The sequence below is a fragment of the Anastrepha ludens genome, chromosome 2 (assembly GCF_028408465.1).
Source record: "Anastrepha ludens isolate Willacy chromosome 2, idAnaLude1.1, whole genome shotgun sequence".
Classification (NCBI taxonomy): Eukaryota; Metazoa; Arthropoda; class Insecta; order Diptera; family Tephritidae; genus Anastrepha; species Anastrepha ludens.
In genome coordinates this window covers 182,655,546-182,671,105 of record NC_071498.1, presented here as the reverse complement: position 1 = coordinate 182,671,105, position 15,560 = coordinate 182,655,546, and the positions used below count along the sequence as shown (strand labels likewise).

The 15,560-nt window shown below is 39.9% G+C and overlaps 2 protein-coding genes across 2 annotated transcripts; both read right to left on the bottom strand.

Annotated features, from left to right (window-relative positions):
* Positions 1-5,281: 5,281 nt before the first annotated feature.
* Positions 5,282-7,926, bottom strand: LOC128860817 (putative flavin-containing monoamine oxidase AofH). Its single transcript, XM_054098578.1, has 3 exons — positions 7,119-7,926; positions 6,843-7,025; positions 5,282-6,785 (listed from the first exon to the last, which is right to left on the bottom strand). Exons 1-3 carry the CDS (start codon positions 7,529-7,531, stop codon positions 5,921-5,923), a joined length of 1,461 nt encoding a protein of 486 aa, XP_053954553.1. The 5' UTR covers positions 7,532-7,926; the 3' UTR covers positions 5,282-5,920.
* Positions 7,927-10,256: 2,330 nt separating this feature from the next.
* LOC128856038 (organic cation transporter protein-like) lies at positions 10,257-13,346 on the bottom strand. The gene has a single exon (XM_054091393.1). It carries the CDS (start codon positions 12,318-12,320, stop codon positions 10,611-10,613), a length of 1,710 nt encoding a protein of 569 aa, XP_053947368.1. The 5' UTR covers positions 12,321-13,346; the 3' UTR covers positions 10,257-10,610.
* Positions 13,347-15,560: the final 2,214 nt, after the last annotated feature.

The following is a 15,560-nucleotide window of genomic DNA, read 5'->3' as shown; positions in this document are numbered from 1 at the left end:
GCATTGGAGTTTCCTGGGATTGGTCGCAGAAACGACAAGAATCAGTGGACTATATTCCGATTATGTGCAGATGACTACGCAGTCTGCAATGGTCTGTGGGAATGCCCGTGAGCATTCTCAGTTTATCCTTGGGGAGGGTAATGAGCCCTTTAAACCTCTTTTTGTTGTACACTTTCAATAAGAATTTCGCCTGGTATGGCCCCATAGTTTGGTGCCAGCAAATCTCCCTTAGCCTTAGCTCTTTACTCCTCTGCCTCTCCTTGATGGTGTGTTGTCCTATGGCAAGGACGAGCTCGGATCCTATTAATAGCGAGACCGCAGGATCTATCGCCAATGCGCCCGTTAATTCGTATCCAGTTGTACGTATAATATTAAAATATTTTGCTTTTTTCAGCCTATCCTCAGAGTTTCAGCACAATTTTTGTAAAAATAGAACTGATTCTATTATTCATTCCATTTACTGTATTCCACAGAGTCCTCTAGTAAAGTAGGAAAAGGTGATATACTCCATCTAAAGTGGGTGGATGTGTATTATAATGTGAATTTTTTTTTATATAAAAAAGACATAAACCGCTGCACTCATGTTATTTGCGTAGCAAATAAGTACGATTAACTCACCTGCTGCTTTACCATGAATACAATTCGTTATTTACTAGAAAAAGTTTTATTTCAAATAATTCTATTCCCTCTCTGACGTTGAATATTTCTTTAAGATCGTTTGAACCATGAATTAATAATTACATATATATGATGTAAAATCTCTAAATTTCACCCTGTGTCGGCTATCTTAAGCTACTTACTAAATCCTTGATGTCTTGGCCTTTTATTTCAGAGCAAATTCTAAAGAAGAACTACTTAAAAGCATAGAAATGGAAGCTTTTGCTAAAGATTTAGTGTATGTACATGAGATATTGGATTTAAATTTTTGTGCTCAGCTGTTTTGGATGATGAATTTTTATTTCTATGTCTATAATTTCGATCCGATATTTCATTTACTTTCAAATTTGCCATATTTGTTGTTAGTTAGTCAAACAAAGTTTTAGAGTTTGCGGATATTCTCGTATAATCTGATATTATTTGGTTTAGACCATTATCACTTAATATATTTTCAAGATTCTGTTTCTATAAATGGCTTTTCTCCTTGGGTGGTGGTTCCTCCATCACTTGGGAGTGGCCAGGACGATTCTGCTGCATATGGTTCAAGCCGCTCACAACTCGGGGGACTAGCCCAAGTATCCTCCGTTCGGGAGTGAGCCAATGTGAGAAGGCGAACCATTCCAGGATAGCTGGTTGTGCGCTGGGTTTGGAACCCGCCACTTAAAAATCCCCCCCAATGAAAACAAATGAAAACACAAACAAAGCCTCGGAAGAGAACTCACTTCACTGATGATGACCCCTGCAAACGATCTAAGGACTACGATTTGAGGGCATGCTCCTAAAATGTCCGGTCCCTTAATGGGGAAGGTGCCTCTGCCCGGATAGCTGATGTCCTCGTGAGAGTAAAGGCTGATATCACTGGCATTCAAGAGATGCGAAGGACGGGGCAAGTCAAGACCCTGCGTTTTCTACTACTGCTGCCATGTAAAGCAGCGCAAATTCGGTGTCGGACTCGACTCTCACTCCTGATCTCAGAAAGTACTGCCCAACAGACCGGCATGCACGAGCAAAGAAGCAACATTTCTCGTTCTCTACGTACCGCCGCCGAAGAAGAAATCGTGCTATTTTGAACTACGTAGGCAATTGAGTAGTAAAGTCCTTTCTCGACGAACAAAACTAACACTCTACAAGACTCTCATCATGCCCGTCCTGGCGTATGGTGCAAAGGCGTGGACGATGAGAGCAACGCTTGTAGTTTTTGAAAGAAAGATTCTGCGCAAGATTTTTGGATCTTTGCACGTTGGCAACGGCGAATATCGCAGGCGATGGAACGATGAGCTATATGAGCTTTACCACGGCATAGACATAGCGCAGTGAATAAAGATCCAGTGGCTACGTTGGCTGGGTCATGTATCCGAATGGATACAAACGCTCCGGCTCTGAAAGTATTCGATGCTGGTACAAGCTGGTGGTAGCAGAAGGTGGAGAAGGACTTGACTTCACTTGGTGTGTCCAATTGGCGCCGTTTAGCATGAGAAAGAAGCGACTGGCGCGCTTTGTTAAACTCGGCCATAATCGAGTAATCGGTTATCGCGTCAATTAAGAGAGAGAGAAACGGCTTTTCTTCCAATCTGCATTTAAATTCTCTGTGACTATGAATATCAGGGGATATTTCATATTCTCTTATTTCTCAGAAAAGCGTAGTACAGATGGAACCTATTTCTTCGTGTTCTATTTCGAAAACCCTTTGGCCCCATTACAATAGACGCAGAAAGTTCTGATCACTCCTCACCAGTCTACTTCTAAGCTCGTAGCTTTGTTTACTGGTCATTGGACGATCGCCACACACGCAGAAAACATAGGTTTACCATTTAATCTGCATTGTAGAAGCTGTGAGGACATTTTAGAGAAGCAGACTGTTGAGTATTTTCTCTGTGAATATCCGGGTCTGGCAGCTAGACGATTAAGTTCACTGACAGCTCCTTTCTTCGACAGACTGGGACAGTGCTCCAATCTAAGTCCCATCAACCTTCTCAATTACATCAACAGCTCTGGTTGGCTGTAGATATCTGCCCGTTGGAAGTCTCAATATGGTATCCAAACGGGGCTTTAGTACTACACTGCCCAAGTAGCACTGGTACTTCAACCATTTCACCTACCTACCTACACTATAATTTATTTCAAATAAATCTGCACTTACGTATTATTGACATCTACAAACGATTATATAGCCTTATATTATTGTTGTACTACTGAAATCGTGAATAGTTGCAATTTTTTTGATCTTTTAGTAATGTTTTTGCACCGCAAAATGCTCTCATACCTATATTTGATTAAAATATATATTATTTACATTCATACATGCTTACAATTTCGTGATTGATAGCAGATTCTATCTCATACACGTTCACGTCTGCACAAATTCAGTCACGCATGATTATAGAATGACCCAAGTTGTCCAAGTTCAAGTTCCTTTTCATAAAATGAAATAAATTAAGATTAGCAAAAATTAATTTTTTTTTCAACATACACTTATTATGATTTTATTAAACATCTATATTTTCATTATTTATGGACATGTAGCTGATTCGGCTGACTTCGCTGGTTTCTGTCTCTATTCCCGTCTGGCTCGTACGGTATTTGTCATAAGGCCTAGATTCTGAACCTCCTCATCCACATTTCAGGACTCCCCATAAAAAGCAGCAATAACATTTCAACGTTGCTCGAGTGTAGACGATTAATTTGCTTCCGCAGAAATATGATCCTGAATATCAGTCAAGACCTTGACTACGAGAGAGCTGTCAATGCCAAACTAAAATGGTACAAAATCAGCTTCACTTAAAATTCAGAAATATGTAAATGATATATAAAATTAAACTACTTTTGCTTTAATTTACTGTGAATAGTGAATTCTTCTTCTTCTTAATTGGCGCGATAACCGCTTACGCGATTTTGGCCGAGCTTAACAAAGCGCGCCAGTCGTTTCTTTCTCGTGCTAACCGGCGCCAGTTGGACACACCAAGTGAAGCCAAGTCCTTCTCCACCTGATCTTTCCAACGCAGAGGAGGCCTTCCTCTTCCTCTGCTACCACCAGCTGGTACCGCATCGAATACTTTCAAAGCCGGAGCGTTTGTATCCATTCGGACGACATGACCCAGCCAACGAAGCCGCTGGATCTTTATTCGCTGCGCTATGTCTATGTCGCCGTAAAGCTCATACAGCTCATCGTTCCATCGCCTGCGATATTCGCCGTTGCCAACGTGCAAAGGTCCAAAAATCTTACGCAGAATATTTCTCTCGAACACTCCAAGCGTCGCTTCATCGGATGTTGTCATCGTCCACGCTTCTGCGCCATACGTTAGGACGGGCATGATGAGAGTCTTGTAGAGTGTTAGTTTTGTTCGTCGAGAGAGGACTTTACTGCTCAGTTGCCTACTTAGTCCAAAGTAGCACTTGTTGGCAAGAGAGATTCTACGTTGGATTTCAAGGCTGACATTGTTATCGGTGTTAATGCTGGTTCCTAAATAAACGAAGTCTTTTACAACCTCAAAATTATAACTGTCAACAGTGACGTGAGTGCCGATACGCGAGTGCGCCGACTGTTTGTTTGAAGACAGGAGGTACCTCGTTTTGTCCTCGTTCACCACCAAGCCCATTCGCTTTGCCTCTTTATCCAGTTTGGAGAAGGCAGAACTCACAGCGCGGTTGTTAAGGCCGATGATGTCAATATCATCGGCATACGCCAACAATTGTACGCTCTTATAAAATATTGTGCCTGAGCGATTAAGTTCTGCGGCTCGTACGATGCTCTCCAACATCAGGTTAAAGAAGTCACACGACAGCGAGTCACCCTGTCTGAAACCTCGTTTGGTATCAAACGGCTCGGAGAGGTCCTTCCCAATTCTGACGGCGCTGCTGGTGTTGAGCAACGTCATCTTACATAGCCGTATTAGTTTTGCGGGGATACCAAATTCAGACATAGCGGCATACAGGTAACTCCTTTCCGTACTGTCGAATGCAGCTTTGAAGTCGACGAAAAGATGGTGTGTGTCGATTCTCCTTTCATGGGTCTTTTCCAAGATTTGGCGTATTGTGAATATTTGGTCGATGGTAGACTTTCCAGGTCTGTAGCCACACTGATAAGGTCCAATTAGTTGGTTGACGGTGGGCTTCAGCTTTTCACACAATACGCTCGCTAGAACCTTATAGGCGATATTTAGAAGACTAATCCCGCGGTAATTGGCACAAATTGCAGGATCGCCCTTCTTATGGATTGGGCAGAGCACACTTAAATTCCAATCGGCAGGCATGCTTTCATCCGACCATATTTTGCATAGGAGCTGATGCATGCACCTTACCAGCTCCTCGCCGCCATGTTTGAATAGCTCAGCCGGCAGTCCGTCGGCGCCCGCGGCTTTGTTGTTCTTTAGCCGTGATATTGCTATTCTCACCTCGTCATGGTCGGGTAACGGAACGATAATTCCGTCGTCAACGATTGGGGTATCGGGATCTTCACTTTCTCTATGACATGCGCAGCTGTCACTGTTTAACAGGTTCGAGAAGTGTTCCCTCAATAATTTAAGATTGCTCTGTACGTCAGTCACCAGATCACCGTCTTTGTTCTTACAGGAAAACGCCCCGGTCTTAAAACCTTCTGTAAGCCGCCGAACTTTCTGGTAGAATTTTCGGGCGTTGTTCCTATTGGCCAGCATCTCAAGCTCCTCGCACTCACGTATTTCGGCCTCATGTTTCTTCTGTCGGATAATACGTCTCTCTTCCTTTTTCAGCTCTCTGTAGCGATCCCACATGGCTCGCGAATAGTGAATTAGGCCACCAAATAAAACCCTGGCTACGTCCTGGGTAGATGCATTCCTAACCTAAACTAGCAACTTATTGATCTATTATAAATTTCCTAAAGAATATCACCCCAATTCCAACCATATCCGGACATCCACAGAAAAGGTGTTGGTGTGTTCCAGCATCTACCAGATTCAATCCGCATTCTATCTCATCCGGTACAGATACAGCCCCAATGCAGTTGATTATGATAGTTTTCGAAATAAAATAAAAAAAGGACATCCAAAAAAACTTTACCTGGCATGCAATGGTCTAGGTACCAGGCGAGCTGCTATGGAGCTCAGTACCAGATCCATATTTGTCTGCGCGCGTTTTCTCGTTTTGTGTAACAAGTACACATCTAGGGTAAAAAGTTAGGGATTGACCTCTTCAATATTTTCGGCCAGAAAACTTGAATGGAAATTTTAGTTAAATTATGATAAAATTTACAACCCAGAAGTTGATAATAAATAATTCTTGATAAGTTTTAACCAAATTTTTTATAGGCGAGTTGCAACGCTACAAGTACACTCGATGCATATAAAGAGTAGTAGCCCACATTATAGAGGTTGAGCCCACTCATCCACAATTGTAGCACTCCAATACTTTTAATGTTTGGGCAATTTTGACAATGTACATCGGCGACGTCCGTCCAGGTCACTGTCTGTGGTCTCACTATTAATAGCGCATTCATTGCAGCCCGCAGCCCACTTTGTACCGCACCACCCAGGAAGCCGCGATAGCAGGTGGACGCAGCAGCCGATGATGACCATATGACGCGATGCCAAGGCGTCGTGAGGGGCACATGCGCCAAATTACTTAATTCAAATGTGTGTTGATTGTAGCTATGCGGCCTTTTCATTTCGTCACCAAAGTTTTGTGCCAAAGCGTCCAAAACAATTGCACGCACCAATGCATCCATAGTATTATCATGAACCATCATGCCCACGTAGACGTTGGGACGGTATTCGTAGCCTAATATAAGCGGCTCAGTTTTTAGGAAATTGCCTGAGTAGCCGGCTTTCCGCCAGTGACCATCACTGTAACTAGCTATAAAGCTGGTCACGCTTTTCTCCGCTTTCAATTTATTGTTCATAACTTTGCGCAGCTCCACGGGCACTGGCGGTGCGATGTTGATCTGTTGTAAACAATTTAATGGAATTGCGAAGATAAGAGCATCGGTTGTGTGGATATCTTGTGTAGAGTCATGCACCTCAACATAGTCTTTGTAATGACATATAGATTTCACTCTTCGCGAGAGTAGAATTTCTGTATGTTGCAATCTTTGTGTGAGTGCCTTGAGTAGTTGCGTGCTGTCGAACTCTAGCAAAGTATTCGGGCATTCCAAGTAGCTAAAATGGGTCTATCTAATTTTGTTCTAAGCAACAAAAATGTTATATTGAGCTTACATATTGATTATATTTTGTAAGCCACCGCAACCATAACAAAGGCTCATGAATTCTTTGTAAGTGATATTAGTCGCCTTCGATCCGCAAACCAATTCCACTAGATTCGTCATAAATTTACGGGATTCATTGAAAAATAACCGGTTTTTTATATGTCTCTCCATTTTAGTTGAGTCTTTTCTTATGCTATAAGTATCCAATGAGGTTATCGAGGAAAGGTAAGTTGTGAATTTTAAATTGGAACGTTAGCTATCTATACACACAGACAATTGCGCTTACCTAAAGCGTCCTGGCTTGAAGAAGGGTGTCTTCAACTGCAATTCCTTTATGTAGCGTTGCAGTTCGTATTTGGCCAAATTTGCGGATACACTTTCATCCAGTTCCCAACAACGCGGCAATGTTTCATCTACAATTGTCCGCTGCCGCGTCGACACTCCCAATCGATGAAGCAACTGGTGCATATGTGTTTGTGACTCTTCTAACCATTTGGCGCCGATTTCACCCAGAGGTGATTGTAGCAAATTCCCACCAATGACAACATCTGCCTCCAGTATTCTGATTCGTAAAGAGGGATCTTTTTCCAAAAGCCGATATGCCGTCACCAATCCAGATATACCCGCACCCACTACTAAAACATCCACCTTTGGAGAGCGTTCAGGTGGTCCGAGTTGTATTTCACATTCAATTTCCATATTTTAGGCGAATTTTCAAATAAACTGTGACTTCTGTCAAAACTCTGTTAAAATTCACAATGAAAACGTGAAATACAAATCTGATAGATTGATGCCCACAAACGTAAATATCGTCGGTGATAATGAAAAACCGAGTTTGAACAATTTTAAAAACCGCATTTCTAAATTCCATAAAGTAGCTACTTGAGATCTAGTACCCGCAGGCTCCAAGCGTTGTTCTGCTCTTATTAGCACCATACCACGAGATCTGCCTTGCCAGTTACCGTGAAAACAATAATACCCTTCAGCTATTGTTATTGAAATGGCAGCAAAGTAATGAATCTTTAATGTGACTAGAGAGTGTCTGAAAAGGAGAAGGCGCCTCCTCGACGCATTCCAATATTATTTAGCTTAGCTTTACCTTTAGCTGCTCTTTGGCAGGCAGTAGAAAACCTTCGAGAGTATTTCTGCCTTGAAGAAGCTTCTCATAAAAAAACATCTTCCGTTCGGAGGCAGCATAAAATTCCCTCCATTTGTGACGCATACCACAAATTGGAGGAGGAGCTCGGCTAAGCTCCCAGTAAAGGATGTTTGCGCCAATTAAATTTACATATAATGTATAGAGATGAAGGGGCAGTCAAGGTAATCAAAGACTCGAAACCCAATTTATCAAGTCGCTTCCAGTTGTTTTACACGTATGCACTATCCGAGGATGTAACTTTCACTCGGATCACTAACTTTTTACACCAAAGCTCCGCCTACTCCTCCATATAAACAAAACGTTACAAGGCATCAGGAATAAATACAAGTATTTATTGGGAATGGGAAGCCATTCAAGAACAGCTATTACATCTAATGAAAGCAATCGATTGGTGCGGCCTCTGGGCTGGAGGAATAATCGGGCCATATTTCTTCAAAGACGAGTCTGACGCCAATGTAACAGTGAATGGCGAACCCTATCGCGCAGTGATAAACAACGTTTTGATGCCGGAAATTGAAGCCCGTGATCTCCAACAAGACCCCGCTGGTGTTACTTGCCATACAGCCCGTGAAACAATGGATTTACTACGTTGTCGTTTCGGTGAGCAATTTATCTCTCACTTCGGACCAGTGGGTTGGGCACCAAGATCTTGTGATATCACACCTTTGGACTTTTATTTGTGGGGGTATGTACCAGCTTCGATTGAGACGTTGTAAACCTACATTACTAAAGTTATACATGAGATACGGACCGAAGTCCTCCAGCAAGTCACTCAAAATTGAAAGGGATTACCTTTAAAAAATAAATGTCATGAATGGTTCTACTCAAAAATAATAAAGATTACCCACCCAATCAACTTTAATTTTAGTTGTTTTATTTCAATTTATAATCCGATACCTCTAAATTGATCACCCTTTATTAACTTCATAAAACAAACATAACTAACAGAGTACAACTAGACCCATATTTAGAATTGGCTAAAATAATTATTTGTACGCATTTAAAATGTAACAGCAAAGCATTGTAAAGCAGAGTCTTCTAATATTGAGCTGGCCCTGTTAGATACAAAACCTTCGGATGGCGCGTCGGATAAATTATAAGTTGTTCGATGTAAGGAAGTCTGCCTAGATTGATTTACTAAATTATGCAACCTTTTCTAAAATTTTCTATTTCGCTGTTATTAGTGACCCTGTGGGAATATTCGTTTAAATCTACTTCAAAAAAGTCTGTAGTTTTGGAAGATAGCTTCAAGCTCTGTCTTGAAAAAATTTGTTAGACAAATAACATAGTCTGACATAATCGTTTTCGAATTGATAAGTGACTGCCCAAGAAGGCGTTTACCACTGAAAGAATAATTGCAAAATATTAAAATACTATTATGATTCAAGACAAATAGCTGCCAACTGTATGCAGTGTAAAAAAATGCATACGATATCTAATAACAGTATCTCGTTAAATGAAATGTGTTTTACTTTTACTAAGGGCGGATAGTAAATTGAAAACTTTGAGGCCGTTTTTCTCGAATTTCGAGGTTTCTCAACTTTGCCGAGTTTCCAGTAAATCGAGTATGTACATATGTAGAAAAATAAATACTTGGAGTATTCGCTAGGGTGTCTTAAGTGTCGCATTGCGAATAATTCGTGGACGATACTTTTTTAAGTCGTATTCGATATTTGTCAAGAAGACAAGTGAACAATTTTACACCAAAATTCAAATTCTAGAAACTTATTATATATAACAACATATAGCAACATTTTTTTGGTGGAAATAATCGTCCGAATGAGTTGACAGTTGATAGAAAGAGGTCTATCATACCAAAAACTGCACGTTGCTACTGAGCGCAACGTTTTGCTGAACAACCTTTAACACCGATATCCCAACTTTCTCAACAATTAGACATTCAAGAATGGATTTTTGGCGGATTTTACCCGTAAACATGCTCATGGTGAGCTTTTAAATGATGACGTTTTTGTTTTACTCAGAGCCGTATTTTGAATAAAAATAATGAAACCTAAAGAATCTAAATTTTTACTTGTTTTACTTTAAAACAACAACTAGGTGCATCTTTTATATGGCCTTGTCGTCAGTTGATTAATTTGCACCTACCCGTTTTCGTTTGTGCACATCTGATGCCCAGTTGTATTTTTCTTGTGTCAACTTGTTCAGAAAACATGAGAGAAGGACAAAAGAGTGCAAAGGTCTTCAATATAGGGGCAGTCTGATATAAACACATAACGTGACGATAAGTAGCTCAATTCAAATGAATATCTTAAAACACAACACCAGAACAACTGGAAAATATTTATTTAGCTGGTCTATACTTATCTAAGGTGCAATTATTATGAATTTGAGCTTTGAATAACTTCAACAAGGAGAATTCAATTAGTTGAAACCTTTCAATGAAAACCTTATTACGGGCAAGGACCGACAACAAACCTTTTGGGTGTCGATGCATAGATTGCCAAATCAGTTAATTTTGCTTTGGACCATAGAAAACAATTTCCAGTTGTGAAAGTACTGCTTTTTTAATATAAAATTATACATTAAGTATTTCTATAAATTTCAAATCAACTTAACTAGTTCTAATAAAATAAACACAAGAAAACTTTTGCAATGCCATCATTTAGTTTTCCCGTTTGAAACGTAATTTGCTTTTTCTTGGGATACGATTCTTGTTAGCTCCTCACCACCACTTTCGACTACCTCATCTTTGAGAGTACGTTTTCCGAAAAGCTCACCATCTGCTATCGTTTCTGGCATTGGTTTGTTAAGCGTCTCCGGCAGCATTAAAGATAAAAGACCTGCAATGAAAGCCAAGGCACCACAAATCATTAAAGGCAAAGGACGCCATATTTCGCCCAGTAAATTTAAATAGGGTGCCAAAATGCCGCCTATACGTGCTACCATTGATGCGGCTCCTATGCCAACATTACGCACCACAGTTGGAAATTGCTCCGCTGAGAAAATATATATGGTTCCATACGATGCGGTAATGGCCAGTTTGCCTACCATAGCACAAAGTATAATGATCCAGTTTTTATCGACAGGCACAACTATGGTGAGCAGTAGGCTGACACCTGCGACAAGCATACAACCACAGAGAATTGTACGCCGGCCCCAGCGATTAAGTGTGAAGAGAAGGAATGAGTAGCCCGGTATTTCAACAGCTCCCGAAATCATAAAGTTAAGCAGTACATTGCCGCCGAGATTATTTGTGTTCCAAGATAGTCCATAGTAGACACCGCTGTTGACAAACCAATCGAAGAAAATTAGCAATGTTTTTCGTCGCAAATTTGGATATTTTAGAAGATCGAAGACAGTCGATGCCTTTTCATCTGCATTGTCGGCCGAGCTCTTCTCTATTTTCTCTCTCTCAGCCGCTTCATCAATAAGATTGTCATACACTTCGCTAGGTATGGTGACACGATTTATACGTGCCGCCTTTTCTATGACTACAATAGCCTCCTCTTTTCTACCCTTAGAGAGCAACCATCTGGCCGATTCCGGTATGACCCAATGATAGCACATGAACAGCAATCCTGGTAGAGTCAGCGCTATTTGTAACCAACGCCAATCGTGAATGAAGTAAGCAAAACCAGCAGTTAACATAAAACCAACTGAGAAGAACATTTGTACAGCTACTCCTGCGAATAGACGATATGAGGAGCCCACCATCTCCATAGCAATGACATACGCCACCAGAAAGACACCGGACGTCGTTGCACCCACAATCATACGAGATATTGTGTAGGTAAAGTACTCAGGAGCCACGCCAGCTATCACACCGAAGATAACCTGTATGACCAAAGAAGTGAAGAAAATCGGCTTGCGTCCATACTTGTCTGACATCTGGCCAAATATAATACTGCCTAACAACACGCCAAGCATGAAAAGGCTATCACTAGTGGCAGTTAATAAGCCACGACTGCATACCATGTCCCATTCAGTTACGGCGCTGTTCTCATATTTAGACCGGTCGTATACATAGTGATTGCATTTTACAGTGCCGTTCTCCGTGGCCGGCGAGGTAGCTGTTTGTAAATAGTCCACTGTATAATCCACATCATAGTATTCGCATCTCTGGTATTTGCCGGTAGCAGAGTCGAACGGATAAGTAAGATTCCAATGGTCTTTCGGAAAAGAGTCGTAAGTTGCATTCAATGCATTCTCAAATGGTAATAGACAGCGAAATTCTGGGCGCGCTAAAAGGAAGACACCAGCAAGCTTATGGAAGGCGCATGAAATGGCAGGTAAACAAAGTAGAAAATAAATTTGTTTCTGGTATTTGCCAAAATCGCCCAAATATGTGATGACGTCGTCGTAACCCATCCTAACGGCTTTTATATGTATCTATATGCGAAATCAGAGAATACCTCGCCCAACGAATCCAGCTAAAATCTAGCAAAGTATTGTGCTTAATTTCTTTGCCAATTTTGTTTTTATATATATTTTGTATGTGTCTGTGTGCGCACGTACGTGACACATGAACAATAGCGTGGTAGATGGTTCGTAAAGAAGTTGACCTTAAGACAACGCCGTTGGTTTAAATGACGGCAATTTGTAACTCGAAAACAAAAGTGTCTAATTCAACGAAGTAGAAAAGAGCTTCACTGAAATGTTTGCCTAAAGTAATGAAATGCTCTTCATTAGCCATTAGCGAAGAACAAATTGTATATGTAGATTTGTAGTTAATTGATTGCTTTTTGTCGCTTCTGTCATCAGCGCTCGGCCAGCAAAATGTTTGGCTTTGGTTATAAGTTTTAGTCTCCGTTAACTGTATAATGGAGCGCTTTATGGAGTAATGGTAACACCGCTTCTTATTCTGCTTACATAGCTTATTCCGTTTTTTTTATTTTCAGCCGAAAGTCAAAAAGGTCTTTGGTTTTTTATTTCTAAAAAAAATTCATGGTTCTGCTTCGTAGTTAATAATTCAGTTCTTAGCAACGAGTTATACATTTGTATGCATACAAGTGTGTGGTTATCGCATTGAATTCATTTCACGTTGCGTATACGTCACCACTCACACGTTCAAAGTCTATGCAACACATGCCGTTCATATATGCAATTATACTTCGCGCAAATAAATAATTACCAACTGTGCACGTTTAGTTTTTTAATAAAATTTTCTATTTTTTTAATTAGTATATTTGCTTTAGCTGACAATAAACAACAATGCCGTGTTATTTGATTAATTTCACATCGAAAAGTCTTGTACCAATATCAGGAATGAACTGAAGTGTTTCGAAATTATGACTTTATGGTTCCCGCGCGCCGTGTCAATCAAAATCACAAAACCCACAGCTATCCGAATGAAACCATTCGCGATCTCTGCCAACGGACTACTAACAGCAAGCTCTTTAAGTGAATCTCCAAAAGCCTTCTGATGCCGTTAAAGCATTTGAAGTCAACGCTGTGAGTCATTTTCTCACATTCAACGCCATACTCACTTCCGATGGCGGCAACGGATATCTGTGTTGCTCAGTGGTGGATGGCTGATTTACAATGCTAAGACAAATACTCTCAATCGCTCGGTGCGAACAGACAGCTGACAAAGTTCTGCTCAAAGTACTCAAAGTTTCGTCATTGCCATAAACAACAATTTCTCAAGCAAAACGTGATGCAATAAATAAATAAATAAATAAAAGCAAAGCAATAGCGTCATTATCTCTAATGCCGAATGCCTAATACCCTTCCCAAGCTCGCAAATTACATATACCCTAGACTAAAAATAATTTTTCAAAAATTCTGCTGTTACTATCATTATTTGAATTTAAAATCAATTCTTAATTTTAAAAGCTAAAGACGTGCATAAAGTACAAAATAAAAAATAATAATAAATGGAGATGCCGTTGTGAATATAAAAAACTAGAGAAATAATTGACTCGTACACTTCTATTAGATGTTTGGCTGAGCTCTTCCTCCTATTTGTGGCGTGTGTCTTGATGTTGTTTTACACGTTATGAATATAGTAAATGCTAAATTGCTGTTGGGATAAGAGTTATATATTTTAATTTCATAAAAAATTCATTGTAACTTTGTAATTAAAAACTCGATTCCTGATATTTCCGAAAATCTTGGTTATAGTTTGGTCTTTGTATGCCAAAAGGTCAACAATACTTTTCCGATTACTCTCAAATTAGGTTTTAAGAAGGCAAGGTTAAGCGCTTGAATTAGGCGCATGTTGTCTACTATAGAATAACGACACAATTTTGTAAAGTGTGACTTTAAAGCTGGAGGCAATCATAAAATTACTGAAGCTTACTTTTCAATAATAAAAGGGGAAAGCGACGGTATGAAACTCTGTTTATTTGCCTTAAGTTTACGCAACGTAAGATATGGTGGAACGGAACTCGGCTGATGGTAAACATTTGCGCCCGCACATCATTTAAGCAAATATTTTGTGGAGAAAATCACTGAATGTCGCAGGAGTCTATTTAGACCTTCCATGTTTCTCATACGATCAGTTATAAGTCGTTTGCTCACGGTTTGCTCAAGGCGCATTTATTGCAGGTGACGGCACCAGACCAACAATAACGTATTGTGCATAGAAATATCACGACAAAAGAAAGTGGAAAAGTAAAAGGAAAGGACGAACTATGAAATAAGTATACGAGTACAACGATAGTGCAAATGGAACGGCTTTTAGTCACCTCATTTTCTGCTGACATCCGGATGACCAGCTGGTTTACCGATACCACCTTTAATAGATTCGCCCTGGTTCTGCTACTCGTAACTACTCATACAGTTTTATGTCGCGTTGTAAAATAAAATAGTTTTTATTAGAATTTTTTTTAAGCAGAAACGCATTCTGTGACTTAACATTGCCTAGAGGGCCTAGTGTGTTAGAAAAAATTCTTCTATAATTTCAATTGCATGCTTTATGGTAAATCCGGTACCAAGCGAATCTTTGTTATTCGATTATGTTATGACAAACTATTTATGGATAGTTTATGAATTTAAGGAGCGGAACTAAGGTGACATCTAGTTTTAGCTAATTATACGATTAAACTTATATAACGAAGATTTAAGTTCGGAATCATAAAAAGTAAAATTGAGATTATAATGAGCGCTCAAGCAGTAATGCAAGCAGACAATATATATGTATATATATATATATTATATAATAGTATTATATAATAGTATTATATAATAGTATAATAGTATTATATAATAGGACTATGAATAAGTTCGTGCGGGTTTTTTTCGAAATTTGAAACTTTATTGACGTAAAATGGTTACAAATTTAATATTCAAAATATTGTCCATCGCTTACTACTACTTTTTCCCATCTTTCTGGCAATTCACGGATTCCCTTTGTGAACAATTCGGTCGGTTTTGCCGCAATCCACGAATCGATCCATTTTTTGACTTCATCGTAATTACGGAAGTGCTGGTCAGCCAGGCCATGTTGCATCGATCGGAAGAGATAGTAATCGGATGGCGCAAGGTCTGGACTATACGGCGGGTGGGGTAGGACATCCCATTTGAGCGTTTCTAAGTATGTTTTGACCACTTGTGCAACATGTGGCCGAGCATTGTCATGTTGCAAAATAACTTTGTCGTGTCTAT

Bases quoted from the DNA above. Each gene is read 5' to 3' on its own strand.
- LOC128856038 (XM_054091393.1), bottom strand. From the start codon at position 12,320: ATGGGTTACGACGACGTCATCACATATTTGGGCGATTTTGGCAAATAC.
- LOC128860817 (XM_054098578.1), bottom strand. From the start codon at position 7,531: ATGGAAATTGAATGTGAAATACAACTCGGACCACCTGAACGCTCTCCA. The intron at 7,026-7,118 runs GTAAGCGCAATT...GGATACTTATAG, and splicing joins TTCAAGCCAGGACGCTTTAG to CATAAGAAAAGACTCAACTA. The intron at 6,786-6,842 runs GTAAGCTCAATA...GACCCATTTTAG, and splicing joins TTACAAAATATAATCAATAT to CTACTTGGAATGCCCGAATA.